At 37.9% G+C, this 19,090-nt stretch overlaps 1 protein-coding gene across 1 annotated transcript; it reads right to left on the reverse strand.

Moving 5' to 3' along the window:
• Positions 1-10,070: 10,070 nt before the first annotated feature.
• On the reverse strand, positions 10,071-18,387 carry LOC149177655 (phospholipase A1 PLIP2, chloroplastic-like). Its single transcript, XM_089420178.1, has 5 exons — positions 16,360-18,387; positions 12,554-13,210; positions 12,128-12,187; positions 11,426-11,842; positions 10,071-11,269 (listed from the first exon to the last, which is right to left on the reverse strand). Exons 1-5 carry the CDS (start codon positions 17,290-17,292, stop codon positions 10,586-10,588), a joined length of 2,751 nt encoding a protein of 916 aa, XP_089276304.1. The 5' UTR covers positions 17,293-18,387; the 3' UTR covers positions 10,071-10,585.
• Positions 18,388-19,090: the final 703 nt, after the last annotated feature.

Raw genomic sequence — 19,090 nt, forward strand, 5'->3', positions numbered from 1 at the left:
TTTATCCTTGCAAATGCAAGTGCCACGAGCTACCTGTGTGTCCATCGGTTGTTCATCCTCATAACTAACAGGTGCCTTCCCACAACGATCAAAAACCGGGTTTGTAGTAGAATGTTCAGGTCATGCAACTGTAGCAGAGAGAGCAATCTTTATAAAGATTTCCAATTTTTTGACATCTCCTGCATCGGTATGGAACTCCCTCATAGTCCAATATTTGTACCCTACATGTATCCCTCCAATGCAGCTGCATACTTTCCTCCAGACCTTCCCTGGTATCAAGGAAAACCAGGATGCAAGCCATGGACATATTCCCAGTCAGCATGTAAGATTTTTCGTAATCCATGTATCTTCTGAGAGCATTCCCAATCCGTTTGAATATATATTCTGACCAAAAATGAAGTGGGAGGCTAGGCAATCTGACCCATATGGGTCTAATCCCAAGGTGTCCATGCTTCAGATCAAAAAGGGGGCTCCATCACTTGAGGAGAACCGAAGCCAATTCAATGTGCCAGTGTTTTGATAATACCCAAGGAATAAACTCGGGCCTCCAAAATCACAATGCGAACCATCCACGAGAGATGGTAACCACTGACAGCAGTTCGGTGAGGACCTGTCCCCAAATCTCCATCACTCACTACTTCAATCATGCGACTGAGTATGCCCTACCTCGAACTCGGCCAACCAGAACTTGGTTGAAGGTATCGAGAACTTCCCCCATCTAAATGTTGACCCCAAATGTGAGGGATATCTTCTTATTGCCCGACTTTACTCCTTTGAAATGCTTTGCAAGACGCCCCAGCTGATTTGGGGGAGTTCTAATCTGTTGTGAGTGAGATAGATTCACTTCAACCTCTGAGTGAGGATTCCCAGTCAAACTCTAAAGGGGAGGGGATGAGTCTACGAAGCAGATGAAGGTGGGAGGGTCGAGGATGGGGGGAGGGGGGGAAGGTGTAAGGTCCTCGAAGCTGCGGTGCGGTTGGGCACCTAGTGACCATGCACGGGCGCGCGACGGGCGTGCGATGGTGCGACAGGCGGGTGCGACGAACCGTGCTTGTGGAAGAAATGCGACGAAACTTTGCAACGAAACCTTGCGACAATGATAAAAGTGTGATACACTTATATGGCGATTGGAGCGTGGGGCGCTTGGCTTAAAGTCGACTTGCGATGCGGGCAGGCCGACTTAGAAAGTGGGAGTTGAACGTTGTGAAGGGGTGTGTATGTGCGATGGTGGGCGGTCGGCTGGGCAGCCCACCCACATGCGATGGAGTCTATATATGTGTGTGCGATGGAGTTCATTTCATCAATCCAACTTCGCACTTCATCTTCGCTCTTGGAGGAGAGCTTCTAGTGCGCAGATTTAAGAGGAGGATGAGCGCATACCTCATGCGCTCCTCTTGGTGAGTCGCACTTGGTGAGAGCGCTCTTGGTGAGAGGTGGATGCGTTGGGCAAGGCGTGCCCGGGTGTATTGTGCGGAGGCGTTTGTGCGGCGACTTGGCGTGGGTGTCTTGGCGACTCGGGTGAGCGCCCGCCCACCGTGCAAGTGCGCACGAAGGTGAGACGGAGGTTGGAACCGGAGGTCGTTGAGTTGGGCAGGCGGTACTACGTGTTGTGCACACGATTTGGGCGTTTGTCAAGAGTTGGCAAGCGGGACTGCGTGTGGGCAGGGATACACGGTTTGGGCGTTTGCGACCAAACGAAGAGCGAACCGGCAAAGACGTGCGACGAGGTGAACGACGGGTTGGAGAGTCGTGCGGCGACCGTGTGGAGGTGCCGACGAGCTGGGCAACCGAGTTTGCCGAAGTTGTGAAAATTTGGCTAAGTGTAAATTTGGGGTTTCCCAAGGACTTAGTCTGTACATTGTAAAAGTGAAGTTTATATAATATATTGATTCGGGCAGACTCACATTACGAGGAGTTGCCCCTCCCCTTTATACTGTTGCAATTGTTGTTGTTCTTGTTATAATTGCTATGGATAATGAATGAGTATGGGCTTCATTGGTATAAAGGATAAATGTATGTTTACTTGGTTGTGAAACACAAGCTAAGTAATGTTAAAGTGAAAGTAGGCGTAGTCCACGAACATAAGTATTGGTGAAAAGAAAGTGTTCGGTGGTGCCGCACCTCGCTATAAGTGGTTGGAAGACTACCGCAGGTGTAGGGGCGTGACAGAAGGGGACCGCAGGGTCCAGTGGAGGATTCAGATGAGAATGCGGAGCCTATGGAGGAGGGATAAGGGAATATTTTGAGGGAAAGGATGGTGGGGGATTCAAAGGGTACGGGGGAGCAGGCAGATTTAGACATGAAGTGATAAACTGTAAAGAGGTCGGGGATATCGGGGGGAGGTTGGATTCAGGTGGGAAGTCCACCGCTTTAGGGCAACTAGGAAACAACAATGAAGATGTAGATGGCCCAGGTAATGGATGAGACTGTTGAGTCGAGATGGAGAAAGCAGGGTATTCCGGCACCGAGTAAACCCCAGGTGCCCCGGATAGGGTTGTGGGGATGTCCAGCGAAATATTTGAGGAGGTGACTGGCAGATGCGGAGGGAAAACACTCTAGTGGGGGTCCAGTGCGAATGGATCCTCAAAATAATCAACAATTTCGCCCTCCATGCTAACTGACAATGGGTAAATAATCGTCCCAAGAAATACCCCAGCTGACAAATGTCGGGTCAGTGAGGTGTACAGAGCAAGTCACCACAAAAACGGACTAGATGGTCTATGAATGGAGGTGGTCAACCGGATTGTGAGAGGGTAATAGCCCGAGTAGGAAGAGACACATGGTTAACATTGCCTATCCAGGCCGTTGGGCTAGCTGCCATCGCCGAAAACCTCAAACCCTAGGTCATGGTTTGAATTACGTCACCCACCGTCCAAGAGCGCTCACTCCTCTTCTTTGAATCTTTCAAATTCTGATGTTCCATATATGTATACATTTAATAAAATAACATTTTTTTAATTTTAAAAATTAATATTTTATTTAAGTAATTTTTTTAAAACTAATCTTACTATATTTATTATTAAAAAATATTTAAAATATAAATTAATATAAATTTAAAATAATAAAATAAAATAAAAAAAATGTTATTGGATAAATAGAGGTTCACCATGAGCAACCATATTCATCATGTCAATCTCAAACTCCTAATTTATTTATTTATTGGTTATAGTTTGGTTGTTTGGTTATTTATTGGAATTAATGCTTCCATGTGTTGGCATGAGTTTCTATTGAGAGTTCCCAAGTGTCCTCTAGAAGTTGTTGTTTCCTATGTATGAGTTGTAGTCATGATCTAGAAGTGTGGAAGTCAGAGATTTATGCTTATATTTTTGTAACTATTATGATCAATAAAAATACCTCAATGTGTTTGGTGTTGTGTGTTTAATCGCTCTCTCTTCTCTCTCATTTTTTCTGAAATGATAACAAAGTCTGTTCTAACTTGACTCCATCAAGGGAGGGCTAGGAATATGTGAGGGATCATGAGTGTTATTATTTCTATATATATATTAGTATAGATGTGAGAGATTTTATTTTTAGTCTATGAGATTTTTCTTTGAGCCTATGTGTAGATCTGCCTATGTGTAGATCTAAATAGTTTCGTGGTGTTGAGATATTGTGATCTATTTGATTAGCAAAGTCGTGAATAATTTATTTATTTTTTGGTGTGGATGATTTTTTTTTTGGGGTCTAGAGAAATATCTTAATCACAGTCCGGGTTATTGTTGGTCATGGCGGAATTCAAAATGGTTTCAGACTGTGAATAGATTCATTCTCTTCACCACCTGCAATGTGAAGCACGTTGATATGTGAATATTATAATTGTCATTAAAGTTTATTTCCAGCATGAGATCTAGAAGTACCAAGGTGAAGATGAACGAGGGCAATTTGATATTCGTGTGTTGCTTGAAAGGTGAAACGATATCATTCTCTATAACGGATCCCTTGTTGTCTGCCCACTGCTACTCATATTTCATCCATTTGTGTCATAGCTACGTTGTCCAGTCCGACGTTAATGCAACGCTAGTTGAATACTACGGCTGGAGAAAATTCTTAGCGGTCTACACTGACAAAGATATTGCACTTGCATGCTACCACTTAAATATCAACCATTTCAGTGAATTAAGGAAAGATTTGGGCCAGATATGTTGAGAAGAAGCGAAGTCTGAAAATCTCATAAGCTGGATCAAGGATCCCTACGATGAAAAACATCGGTTCAGCTCATCATGGAGGTCTACGCTGGTGGAGAATCTGATTGATATGAGGATCAATGTTGATACTCGATAGATCTTTCACCGATGAATATTATTCATTGCATAGATTAGCCATGATGTAGTCAACGCTTCGAAAGGAGAGAAGGACAATGTTGGACTCAATTTCCATCGTTTTAAATCAACCATAGCCGTATAGGTTACTAAACCATAACGGATGGTGACTCCTAAACTATAAGCCCTAGTGTCTGAAACATCATTCTTGTGCATTTTTATTGGTTATAAAAATGGTTAGTGATTCTTAAACTAGAAGTTCTCTTTTCTGAAACTTCAATTCTTGTGTGTTTTTATTGGTTATAAAAAGGTTGGTGGTTCTTAAACTAGAATCCCCGAAGTCTGAAATATCAATTCTTGTGTGTTAATAAGGTCAAGTTGTTTGATCAACTTTTGAACACATTCAGTACCTAGACCTTCATTCTAACAACTGATGGATAGCCAAAAGTGAAATATCTAAAAGATGGTGGTTGGTCCATAGGATGGCTCATTACTTGATGACTCTTATTGTGGAAGCCTCGACGAGACGAGGTGTCAATATTGTTGATCTTCAAAGTTCGTCAACGATGGTCAGAGGCAGTGATGTTTTAAATGGAGGTCAAGTGACACCTCGAAGATGTGGTGGTGAAAGAGCGATGTTTGCCAGATTCTAGAGTGGATGTGAGTGTTGATGAAAACCAGTCAGACATAAATTTTCCTTGTTGTTGTAATATGTGTTTTCAATGGTTTCCATATAAGTATTAAAGGAGGGTATTGGAAGTAACGCTTCCATCTGTTATTATGAGTTGTCATTGAGAGTTCCCAAGCGTCAATCTAAAAGTTGTTATTTCCTATGTATGAGTTGTAGTCATGATCTAGAAGTGTGGAAGTCATAAATTTATGTCTTATATATGCGTAATTGTTGTGATCAATAAATATATTTCAATGTGTTTGGTGTTGTGTGTTTAATCACTATCTCTGCGCTCTCTCAATTTTTCTAACAATTTATTATCAAAAAAATAATTAAAATATAAATTAATTTAAAATTTAAAATAATAAAATAAATTATTGGATGAATAGAGATCCACCATGAGCAACCATATTCATCATGTTTCAGAATTTTTTGAGGTATATCCATAAAATTGGTTAGAAATTTAAAATAAATTTTAAATAACAAAAAATTAAAAAAAGAATGAAAATTTATTTCATAAAATTCCTAATGAAAAACTTTAAAACCTAAAATAATTAGAAAATATGTTTTTACCATTTAAAAACAGAAATATGCATAATAAACATGTTACTATTAAGAAAACAAAAAACAAAAAACAAAAAAAAAAACCTAAATTATAGTTCTTTACAAAAAACAAAAAAAAACCTAAATTATAGTTCTTTGGGTGGTTTTGATAAAGTCTTTTCTAGATTATTTTTTGTGGTTTTCTATGTTTTTTTGTGGTTTTCTAGGTTGTTTTATGTGATTTTTTAGTTTTTTTGGTGGTTTTTTTTTTGTTTTCATGGTTTTTGTATGGTAATTTTTTTTCAAATTAATTAATTTAATTTTGTAAGAAAAATTAAATTTAAAAAAAAGACAAAAAAGATAGGAAACCTACCTTCGCTTAAGCCTTTGGGACATTGGCAAGGTTGGTTGGGTTGCTCCATGGTCCAATCACTCGATCGAGCTCTAATACCTCGATTGAGCTCATGTTTGTCCTGAGGTGTGTGCAGAAATGATGTGCGCAGAATGCGGCCACGTATTTTAATAGAAAACGGGGGCTCGATCGAGCAATTTTTTTAGTAATCAAGGGGTTCAATCTAGCGCTTAAAAATGTTCAATCGAGCTCTCTTTTTTGCATCTAAATGCGTCTTCCCTTGCTAAAAAGTATAACCCAGCTCCATACTTTTACTCTTTCATAATTATGAATTTGATTACATTCAGCACTTTCCTTCTCTTCTCATTTCACAGAGGCCAACTTTGTCTCTAAAATCTTTATTTAAGCCTTTGGAAACTCAAACTTGGCCTCCCACCCCGGTCTTCCTAGCTCCTTTGATTTTTCTTTGGCTTCTACTCTGCCCCTAACATCGCTTTGTTTATCTCCTTTCTATCTCGTTGGTCTATCATTTGTCTACTCTCTCATGGTTGTTTTTCGCACCAAGGTAGGTCAAAGGGCTTTAATGTCCTTACATCGCAGGCTCTTAAAGTAAACAACATATTCTGCAATGTGTGTGTTTTCTAATGATTTTTTACTCTCATTAGCAGGGATCCTCTCTAATGAGAATCTGGGAGGTGACATACAACAAGTTTGTGTGATAAATTGCTTCTTAGGTTGGATATGAGCCCTTGTTCGACAAAATCTAATTTGGGTTGTGAGAGGCACTCACACTAGAAGTCTTCCATCCTCAATTGGAAAGTAGTGACATGTGTCCTATTATATTTGGCTTGGTTTGAGTAGAGAAAGTCTTAGAAAGCCCTTTATGTAGCTTATATGTTTTTTTTTCCGATCTTGGGTCAACTGATCCCCTGCTTCATGGATGGCAATCTTGACCAAACAAAGGGCTTGTTCTCAATATGGCACTAGTGGTAGAGGGTCAGTTGGCAGTTTGTGTACACACCTAAACCTTGACCCATCTCTTCAGGAAGCAAACCCCCCCTTAAATCCTACAAGAACTTAGGGATGTTGAGGAAAAAATCATCACTAATGTAGAATGTCCCTCTAATTCTAAGGTTCAAACCACCTTTGTTGACTCTAAAGGCTTCCAAAATCAATGCATACAAACCATCAATCTCTACTAGTAAATGAAAACACTCTTGAGAAGGGTGTTGTTAGACAAAAATGATGCCAAAGATAGACAATTTACAACTAAAATCCAAAACCATGAACAAATAGTTGATCATAATTAAAATTGTTATTATAAAAGCCAAAAGCTTGAATCTATCAAATAGCTCAAAATATCAAGTGTCAATTGATGTTGATGTCTCTTACCTCTTTTTAACTATTCCATGATGCTATCTCTTTCTTTTGTTTTTATTTATATTATATCTCAACCAATTGTATCTATCTCTAGTAGTTATGTTTGTTTTTAAAGTTGTTAAGCCCATTTTAGTTATGTTTGTTTTTAAAGTTGTCAAGCCCATTTCAGTAAAATCATATTCTTTTTAGATATCTTCTCTCCTATTTAACAAATAATATGGTTTCCCTAACAATAAAACAAATGCCTATTAAAAAACCAAAAAACTATAGTCTTAATAGAATTTTCAAAGATTTTAATTTCAAAAATAAAAAATACAAAATAAATACTCATACCTCTTCGGTATTTGAATATTTATATATATATATATATATATATATATATATATTCGCCAACCCTAATGCAGACTTACACTTCCACCTTATTGGAAATAAAAAAATAGCAAATTGTTTAATTAATCGTATTAAGTAATTTATAAAATGTATATTTATCGTCACACTTTCAATGTATACCTGAAACTCATTTGAAATACATATATTAATAAACCTTTTTTTATTTAAAATCTGTATTCCTTATTTTAAAATGAGGGATGGGTTGCATTAGTTATTGAAGAATGTGTACACTACTCTTCTACCTGCCTCTATTCCCAACCTCATTTTAATAAAGTGTGTGTGGAAAAGTGTGTATTTTCGAGAATGGGAGAGTATGTGGACTTCAAAATGTATACTTATTCTTCACTCTTAATCTTTATTTTAAAGTGGAGGTGTGAAAGTAAATGTACATTTTCAAATAAGTGTGCACATTTAGAATTTTACAATTAGTTTTCCATTCTTATTTTGAAAAAAAAAACATATTTAATTCCTTACTGTGCACACTTACCCTCCAAACACTTGTGACAAGATATAAATCTGCAAAACCCTCACCTCATTTTAATTCCTTTGATATATCAACTCGTTTACCGAACTCTTCCTCGAAATCAAATCCGCTTTAGGATTTTCGAGTACAATAATGTAATTTTCAATTTTTTATATGTTAATTAATTTTTAAATTATTTTCTGAATCTATCTCAAATTATTGACTTCGTTAAAAATCATTTTTACGCCCTATTTGTGTTAAAATAGTTTCAAAATAGTTTTTAGGGGAAATAAATTCAGCATTATCAAAAAAAAAATTAAGGCATGCAAAATGTTATACGGGTTATTTGTGTTCAAATAGATTTTTCTAAAAATCATTTTTACTGGTTATTTGTGTTCACTTTTTTTTTTCTTCTTCATGTAAATTTTTTCTAAAACTGGTTATTTGTGTTCAATTTTTTTCCTTCATAGAAATAAATTTAGCATTATTAAAAGGCATCCAAATTTTTTTCTAAAACTAGTTATTTGTGTTCAATTTTTTTTCTTCATGGAAATAAATTTAGCATTATTAAAAGGCATCCAAAATCCTATTTCACAAAATTTCTACTAGATTTTCACCAAATTCATACCAAAATTTTCACTATTTTCCAAACAAAATTATAGCCTAATTAAAATAGGCTAAATCATTTTAACAAAATTATAACCTAATTAAAATACTCTAAATTCATACCAAAAATTTTCACTATTTTCCAAACAAAATTATAGCCTAATTAATATAGGCTAAATCATTTTAACAAAATTATAACCTAATTAAAATACTCTAAATTATTTAATACTCTAAATTATTTAACAGTAACTTTTCTGTAAATTACTTTTTACTCTAAATTATTTAACAGTAACTTTTCTGTAAATTACTTTTTACCATTAACTTTGTTGAAAATGAGAACGAAAAATTACTTTCCCATCACTTTGGTCAAAGCAGAAACTACTTGTTTTACTTGCTTTCTCCAAGAAAGGCTGATAGAACATACAGAATTGAGATTTCGGAAAATTATTTTCCCAATAACTTTGGTCAAAATAGAAACGAAAGAGAGGAAATTTTACCCTACTTGTTTTACTTGCATGCTCCAAGAGAGGCTGTTAGAACATACAGAATTAAGAATTTTTTTTAATAAATACTACTCGTTTTATTCAGAGGCGGATGATAGTATAGCGTTGTTTTATTTATAGGTGTATCATGGTATAGTATAAAATATATACATTTTTACTAAATTAGTAGTGAAATTATTGTTGGGTTGAATATGATCTCTTGTTTCATAAATAAATAAAATTTACGAAAAGTTTTATATTTATGTAAAGTTAATGTTTTATTTTATTGTAATTATAATTTTAAAATTAAAATTAAATTTTTATAGTATGACTTAAAATATATACACCTATATAAAATTGAAGTCAAAATCATTATATTAAAGAAAATATCTCTAGTGCAACAAACACTAAGGACAAACACCGTGTATTGTTGGGTCACCATCACCATATCTCTAGTGCAACAAACACTGAAGGACAAACACCGTGTATTGTTGGGTCACCATCACCATAACCTTAAAATTATATTTATATTTTAAATTATTATAATATTGAGAACTCAACTTTTAAGACAAACATCGATATATCATATATATATGATTCACATGGTTTGTGGAGCCCCTATATAAATTAATCAATATATTTCTACAATCAAGATTAGCAAATTGGGAAGAAAGTTCAAATAACCGCTGCCCTTTGAATAATTTATGGCTTCTTGAGCATATATATATATATATATAATCAAGATTCGAACAGATTGAGAAAGAAAGTTCAATCCATACGAAGAATCTTCTGAGGATGTCCTTGATCCCTTTAGAACATGAAGCTCGCCGGATACCTGAGACACGAAAATAAATATTCAAGCTCACTGGATAATTGCGAGAGGGAATGGCACTTGCATGATTTTGCTATGCATGCTGATTCTCAATTGGAAGCTGGTTGGTTTTCGACTCCTCACTTGGGAGCTTCATTGTTTTCGATTTTGATTTTAATCTGGTGAAGATCAAGGCTCAGAAGTGACTCCATGTTAATTATGACTCCATTCTACCAATCAAGTTACTTTGGCATCGACATCCTGGTATAATTGACAGCAGAAACGTAACTCCATGCTGTATCCACATTCTCATCCTGGCTTGGTAAAACTAAGGGCTCAAACATGATACCATGCTATCTAGGGATTTACATTCTTGTACAAGACATCCACATTGTCACTATGGCTTTGTTCTCAGACTTCTATATAGAGATTTACATTCTGGCACAATACATTACTATGGCTTCGTTCTCAGACTTCAGAAATGAAGTCATAAGACATCGACATTCTCACTATGGCTTCGTCTCAGACTTCAAAAACGAAGTCATGCTAATTGGGCATTAGCATTTTTGCCAAGGGTGGGTAAGGTAGCACCAGCAAAAAGCATAAGACATATAACACTAAAAATAAACTTATGAATAAATTTTGCCACATATTTGTACAATGAGCATACGACCAGATAACAAAAACAACAGACCCATCTGCATATGCTGAGACGCAACTAATCTGGTGAATCGTCCAAGTGTAGCTTTACTCCTACGAAGAAGAACACCAATTTGAACAGGAAACTCAAATCGTCTAGGTGCTTCATATGAGACGCTGCTGATGCTACTCACGGCACCAACAAATTTTTTGCTACCCATGCCAATACTTTCTCTCGAAATTCTGTGTACTGGCATGCCAATGCTTGCTTTGGAACTTCTCTGTATCGTCATAGAGGATTCTGTGATGACAAGAGGCCACCATATCTGTCTTCTCTGTGCTCTCTCCAACCTTCGGAGACGCTTCAATTCATGACGAAGCACTGCAGTAATCGTTTTCAAGTAATTTCGAGAATCATGATCTCGACATATTGATCCTTTTAGACCATATGCACCTAGATCGCTCAAGGTTTCAAGTGGGTGGGGAGAATTCAAAAATTCAATTTGAGCAGCCCGCAGTTGAACTGCCCTTGATGGCTCACTTGCAATTTCAGTGGACATAAAGTGACCAAGAACATACAGAGCACAGCCAGTCGGAAGTAAATAGTGAGTGGGAGAAACTCTGTCATCCGGTTGTAAAATTAGCAACTGTCCCACTGGGGCATACAAAAGCCTCTGCACAAACGAAAACCAAATGCAAAGCTTATCAATAAGAAATGCTAGTTTGAAAGCTCCTGTGACAAAGAAAGCAACCATTCCATGATTGCACATGCATGGAAAATGTACCAAGTTATAATGCTTTGAAGAATAGAAAGGAGCAAGTCGCAATACCTGACTGTCGAGACAAGGGTGATTGCGAAAATTGGCATTAAGCCTTTTTAGAATTTGAGCAATATGATCAGGATAATGACATGAAAAGGCCCGCGGTACAATATCCCTGTGCATTATGATAGATTGTACATGACTGGTGGATAGGCCTAGCTTTTCAAGTAGATAATCCCCTCCACACATTATGCAGGGCGATCCAAATGTTATAACTGGCAGCAACGAAGACAATGGCACCACTCCTCTTATCAGAAGCATCAAATTTAGTAACACAGAAAGACTTCCTCCCAATGAATGCCCCGTAAAACGAAAGCGTGAAGCCTCCCCACATGTTTTTAAATGAGCATGAACCTCGGGGAGTATTTGTTCATATATACCCTTAGCAGCTTCATAAATTCCTCTATGTACAAACACTTCAGACCCCTACACAAGAAAGATTCAAGGCCCAAAAATTAGTTTGCAAACCCTAACATTGGAATCATATATGCCCAACTTTCAATCACGCTCGGACACATTGCCGGGAAGTCGTCTCTTCATCAAAAGAAAGAAAAGGTTTAATGCCTCTAAAGTTTACCCTTATTTACAAAGTAGGTAGAGTTTGTAAAAACATCTCACATTTTCCAATTCAAAGCAGGATTCTACCGGATCTTTAAATATTCAGAAATCAAAATGCCCAAACAATTATCATACGATTATTCTTCAACATACCTCAAATTTGATAGGCTCAAAACATAAGTTTGCTTGCCAGGAAGCCAAGGAATCAGAACCCTGCACAGTGCATACACAACAGAAAATGAATTGCTTAAAATGCTAATCTGATATATGCAAAAAATTATTCTACTTTGAAAGTGAAAAGAGCACAGAGGAAACAAAAGATCCATTTATATGGAGTTTACACATGCTATGGAGTACAATCAGTGAGAATATATAATCTTCTGATGTCTTTAGTCATGAAAAGTAAACTGGGTATCAGAATTTTTGGCCAACGTGTTTTTTTTAGTGAACACTTCCCTCATCATCTTTTTAGTGAACACTTCCCTCATCATCAGCAAGAAACAGCTAAAATGTCACACACTTCAAACCAAAAACTCTTGACAAAAATGCAAGAGAAACCGAAATATTGAATTACTTTACCTGAATAATGAAAAGTCGAGTACAAGTGCTTTTGTCATCACAGATAAACCATTCACAGGGAGAAGAATGTATCGACTGTAAATCATTTGCAACAGCTTGCTTTGTTTCCTCCTCAGCAGCCACTACTGCTGTCACCGAACTGGTAGCTATATATGAAGCCACTTCTGACTCGGATAGGCTAGATAATTCACTGCACTCATCAATTTCTATGGAATAATTAATTGATTTTGGCTTAATTTCACAACCAGGAGCAGCCTCAGGATCCAGTGTTGTAATCTTTGCATGACTTGCGGTTGTGATCTCCACTAACTCACTGTTCAGGGATCCTTTCACATCTTGACCAGTTCCATTGTTTAACTTTTTGTCATCAACAGTTGTATTTCTATGCATGGATTTAAAGGGCAGTATATATCTTGTTTGTGAATGCAAATAGGAAGCAGCAGTAGCTGCTACTCTGTAAGCAACCGCTGGGTTTATAGGGAGCCCGCTTTTAGACTTAGCTTTGCTGCTAACACTGTTTTCCTTAAGCCCAGGTGAAGAAGTTGTTGAAGACTTGTCACTGATCATTGATTCCTTTGCCTTATTAGCAACTTCTGCCTTCTTTTCCAAAGATGATGTGATAAAATGTAGACCATGGTTCTTCAAGAGATCTTCTGGCTGCAGCGATGGAAATCACAAGAAAAATAAGTCTTTCGCTGTGAATTCATTCATAAATATGTAAAGAACAACTTTCTTTAAAAGAACCACAAAAATATTTCGAAGGCTTACTAAATTGACAGGTCTCAAAAGAATATTGTGAAAAACAAAATGTACTATGACTTAACCTTACCTGATGCTCCGATAACCTATCCTGAACCAAAAATATGAAGGTAAGCAATGACCTTAGCTACCTAGGAGGGCTGAGAATATAGTCACCAGAATCAACTCGGCAAAAGACTCACCATGGCAAAGTAATGTCCCACTCTAACCAACAATCTTAATGAAGGTAAGTAATGACCTTAACCCAGCTAGCCAGAAGGTAAAGCCGAGAATATTGTCATCAGAATCAATTCAACAAAGACTCAGCATGGATAAAGAGTCAAGAATTCAACTCAAACCAGCAAAAACTGAGAAAGTTTGCAAGTGCTGCGGATGAGCTATAGTTAAAAAATAAGCAAAGGAGAGGGTGGAAATGAGCTCATTTGCACCAGTTCTGATCATATCTAGAGTAGGGTGTCAGGCTAAGTCAAACTCACAATCCAGGACTAGAACTAATTGACTTGATCAACGAATTTAATACTCACCATTGACAAAGACAACATGACCAACTTTCTCGGTCATAGAGTCATAGACTCCCCAGCCAATAGAAAACACTTGTATGGCTAGCAGTGCACAAACTCCCCTAGACAACGAGTTAGTGGACAGTCCGTACCTCCCACTGACCCTTCCCCTAGACAACGAGTTAGTGGACAGTCCGTACCTCCCACTGACCCTTCCCCTAGACAACGAGTTAGTGGACAGTCCGTACCTCCCACTGACCCTTCCCCTAGACAACGAGTTAGTGGACAGTCCGTACCTCCCACTGACCCTTCATCAGGCCAGCCAGCAAACTTTGTGTAATTTTTTTCAGTGCTCTTCAGTCAGTCTCAGTCTCAGATGTCAGTCTCAATCTCGGATGTTAGGAGAGATGGGTATGATCTTCTTCGTCAGGGCATTCCATACATTGTATTTTTTATGTTCCTGCATTGTACTTTTTATATTCATGCGTTGTATTTTTTATAGAAGACCGTTTGGTTCTCCCGCATTTTATGGACATCATTGTACTTAACAGTCCTTTCACCTACGTTGTGGTCATTAGTTGGACATAAATATAATTATCTTATCTTATCTTATCCAAATTTCGAGTATACAAAAAACTCATCAAACCTCCAAGTGCTATAGGTCAGTTGTCAATGAAATGTGCAAAGGAAGAGGGCAGAAATGAGCTCATTTGTACCATTTCTGGTCATTTATAGATGGACTAGGCAAGTCAAACTTGCATACGGGAGGCGTTGTCATTTAAAATGGATTTTTGACTGCATAAATGTCTCACAAACCAGGAGGCGTTCATTTAAAATGGATTTTTGACTGCATAAATGTCTCACAAACCAGGAGGCGTTCATTTAAAATGGATTTTTGACTGCATAAATGTCTCACAAACCAGGAGGCATTCATTTAAAATGGATTTTTGACTGCATAAATGTCTCACAATCCAGGAGGCGTTGTCTACTTGCTACTTGCGTTTTGGAGTTCTTCGTGAGAATTTGGCGAAAAAAAATTTGGCCAGATTTTAAATTTTGTCACGGGACACTCAGATTCTGGAGACTCAGATTGTGGAGGGTTTACAACTCAAACTCACTTGCGATTTTTCAAAATCGCTGCCAGATTCTGGACAAATTAGACCAATTAGACGAGAAAATATGCCAGAAAACCCTCCAAAACGTAGGACAGATAGACTAGCAAGTGGAATCATACTCTGCAGGTATCGAATATGCAAAACTCACAGCAAATCCGCAGATTGCAAGTGCTATAGGTGAGCTATCGATGAAATCTGCGAAGGAAGAGGAAAGAAATGAGGTCAATTGTACCATGGGCCAGGCAAGTCAAACTTGCACACGGTTTATATGTCTTTGACGCAATCAACAACTCCACTCACTGTTGAGTCTTGACCCAGCCAACAGGTTCGACTCACTGAGCCCCAGTTTGACTGACCGGTGAGTAGCAAAAATTTGTTTGGCTGGCAAGTTACACTCAAGTTTCAAGTAATACTTATCAGTCATGTTACTATGGCTAAGCCCTTATTAGTATGACTTTCCCTTGCTCGAAGCTTGTAGAGTGCATGGCTTCCACTTTCGAGCCGTAGCAAACTTCGCTTCAGTAGCTAAAATCGGACAATACAAAAAAATTCAGAGTTCCCAGAAATCCAAAACTGACTGAGTTTCTGATTGAGTTTTGATTATGTGAGTTAATTTAAAACTGGGCAAAATCCCTAAGGGCATTCATCTTGGATCATGGTAGAACTTTGCTCATGCCTGAAATTTCTGTTGGATTGTTGGATTCTTATCAAATTGTGGATGGAAAGAAGGTTTTTTTCTACAATATTAACTGACTCCTCTAGACTTTACCTTATTCTAAGTTAAACTTGTAGATTGGATAAGTTAGATTTGACCTTATTCTAACCTTGTGAAATGGGTGGCTTGGATTGAAAATGTGGGTGACTTGGAAGCACCTACTCGTTGAATGATAGTCTTCTGTGCCCATATTTTTATATAAGAGCCTATTTGGAACGATAGGTTATCCATCACCTTATTAAACTCTTAAGACCTTTTAAATATGTTATCCTTCACCTTTTAGACTCTAGAGCTCAGCCTTGACGACCTAGGGGAAAGGCTATCTTAGTGTAATGTAGTTAGCTATTTTGATCAGTGTTGTTGCCTTTGTATTCATTAGTCACGGAGATGATAATTACATCCCCTTTGTATCATAATATATATTCCAATTTGAGTACTTCAAACAATATGCAGATTAAGGAAAAAAATCATACCAACGAATATATAAAACATATACACAGATTTATAGAATGCAGACAATTGCAAAACATGAGGTGAAGGCTTGTGCCATGGAAAAATAACTGCTTTCGACCATCTTTTAACCTAAATAAACAAATTTAGCAGGAGAAGAGAGATAAGTGCCTGAATTTTCTACCTAACAATGATGTCTAATTTATTTTGGTATGATTTAAATCTTAAAGTTCAGAAACTCAGTTTCACAACCGTTAGCGTACATACCTTAATCTCTGGAATCGAATACGCCCGGTTACAGAGATATGAAAATCGGCCATAAAACCTAATATCGGACAGAGATACAGGATGCAAGAACCTGGAGAAAGAACTCCTATCATGCTTCACTTCGATTCGAGGGACTTCTAGCACAGGCGAGCTTAAAGCGTTGTCATCTGCATAACAACACCCACAAGAATTATTCGAAGATTCCAAGTCTTCGCAAGAAGATCCCTGTTTTTGCTTCTGTGAATCACATGGTTCTATAGCTGCCACACAACTGGACTTCCTCCGATCTTTCCAAAATGATCTCAACTCTAGAATTCTCATAATCCAGTTTCCACGCTCGGAAGATGTGGTAGGCGAGCTGCCCTGTTTATTGTCTGCATTGGATGCTTCGGCCTCTTCTCTATTGTTTCCTTCTTCGACAGATTGATCACAATGCTCATTTGTATAATTTCTGTCCCTCTCAGAAGTGATGTTCTGTTCAGAGTCTCGATCGTCAGATTCTTTCAAAGAATACGCTGTAAATTCTCCAGAGGTTTGAATCTGAGGCCCCTCGACGAAATCCCCTTGACAATAACGGTCTCCTTCGTTTTTTTCTGTATTTTTTCTCAAGGACTGTGAAAGGTCTACATTCAAGGCCTCATTTAACAGAGAAATATTTAAATCTTCCGATTCTTTTTTAGAATGGCTTTCTTGGCCTCCTTGGACGAACCATAAAGGCGTCCTCGGAGAGGGAAAAGGCGGGCGCGAAGACGACAATGGCAGAGTAGAGACTGGAGACGGAGTTTCTGCAACAGAGCCGCTCCCATTAACATTTCCGTTGCGTGGAGATGCACCGACTTGACCGGTTCCGGTCGCATTGCTCTGTCGGGGTTTCAGGCTTGCCATTGAAATCGGCGAACGTCGGACAGCTGGCGTGCAGAACAAGGCCTCCATTGCCGCAACTTTTCTTTCAAGCCCGAAAGATGCAAACGACTAAGGACCTGTTAGTGATTTATTATTCCCGTTATACACCAAGTTTCTCGACATGAAAACCTCGATTTGCCACCGACTGGCAATTTTTTTAGCTTTTACGGACCTGAGAAGACAGCTGTCAAAGCCAGAGCATTTAAGCTGCCATCCAGCCTAATGAAATTTAAAGTTTAATAAGGCTTCTAATTACGATAAAGAATGCTATTTACATTAAGCGGTCTTTCAGCTTCTCCATGAAAATTTTGAGGGGGGTCAAAAGAAAAAGGGATCTACGCAGACTAACTACTTTTTTTCCAAACACAGTATACAGAACTTGCAACAGAATGTGTGTAAGGGGGCAGAAACTAAAGCATCCAAAGAACTGCTATTTAAAGAACGTGCCAACATTGAACAAGCTTAGCTCTAACTTCGTCTGCAAAGCATTCGCATCTCTCCCTGATGCCGATCCACCAGTATGAAACTCTGAAGAACCTGCCTTAACTGAAAATGCGGAGCAAGATACTAGAATTTAAGCTTGACGAACAGCCGATCGTGTCCTGTAAGATCCAACACGTGGAGACTAAATTTATATAGACACAACAATTCACCGTCCTGACCACAAATGGAGCTCACACACGGCAGGAGATCAAATTTTCACCATCCGCACCCGCCGCAGGATTCGAATCGTGATACCTCGGGCCAAAAGGAGCCTCAGTTTTCTTCTCCAAAGATGCTTATGTCCTGATCAACCCTGAATCCCCCAGACAAGTACGATATCAGATTTTGCAACGACGGATGTCCAAAAAACCTCAGGCAAAACCCACCAATTGTCGAAACTTCTCAAACCTCTCGAAAATCTCAGAAAATGCACTCGCGCCTCGTGGGTCCGAGTTTCTAAAATTTCAAAACCACGAGTCGGGGAAAAAGGGGAAGTACGGTATAATGCCGTGATTTCTTCGATCCTGAGTCCTGCAACGCCGCCACTTGGTGAAACCTTGCAGAAATTTACAGGGCAATCAAGCTCTCCGGTGTTAAATGGCCGGGTTGCTTCGCCCTGTCCGATCTGTGGGAAAGACAACTGAAACCCGAACTTTATATCTCTGGAAGACCCGTTTGCCGGGGTCTTCAAAACGCTTACGAGACCGCCACGTGGCACCGCGGCGGCTACTCCAACGCTCTTTGTGTGGTCTGGCACGCGTCATGTTTGTGGTATATGGCCGCTCAACCTCCTCTTAATTCTAATAAAAGCTTCCAACTATTAACAAAGGAGGCGGTTGATTAATTTAATAGAAGAATAGACCTTTTAGAACTCTAGGTTTAATTTTCAATAAAATATTGAGTTGTTTTGAGTGTTATTTTTTTATTTTTTAGTTGGTGGAATTTGCCCGAAAATTTTGAGGTGAAATTTTAATTTTTGTTATTTAAACTGATTTTTTGACTGTATATATGGATTCAGCACCTGAAAATCTCCTATCGTACTTGGATTATGTAGGGATTACTTATGTGATTTCAATCAATTTCTGCTGGATTTTAGAGAAATTAGACCATAAAATTTATCAAAAAAAACCTCCAAAAAAATCTCATTAAAAACAATTCGAAATATTAACACACTACTCATAACTTCCCTTTTAAATTTGTTATGGTTTTGTTGATATATTGATCAAGAAAAACAACCAGAAAAAGAACCAAAAAATTATGGCCATGAAAAAAATATATATATATTTATATATATAAATAAATAAAACACATTTAAAAAAGAAATTTAAAAAAAAAAACCCAAAAA

This window comes from Pinus tabuliformis, chromosome 4_1 (genome assembly GCF_031772625.1).
Source record: "Pinus tabuliformis cultivar Carrire ecotype Pingquan chromosome 4_1, CPIR1, whole genome shotgun sequence".
Classification (NCBI taxonomy): domain Eukaryota; kingdom Viridiplantae; phylum Streptophyta; class Pinopsida; order Pinales; family Pinaceae; genus Pinus; species Pinus tabuliformis.

Coding starts and splice junctions, on each gene's coding strand:
- LOC149177655 (XM_089420178.1), bottom strand. CDS start 17,292: ATGGAGGCCTTGTTCTGCACGCCAGCTGTCCGACGTTCGCCGATTTCA. Junction 12,188..12,553: donor CTCGACTTTTCATTATTCAG/GTAAAGTAATTC, acceptor TGCACTGTGCAG/GGTTCTGATTCCTTGGCTTC. Junction 11,270..11,425: donor ACCCTTGTCTCGACAGTCAG/GTATTGCGACTT, acceptor TCGTTTGTGCAG/AGGCTTTTGTATGCCCCAGT.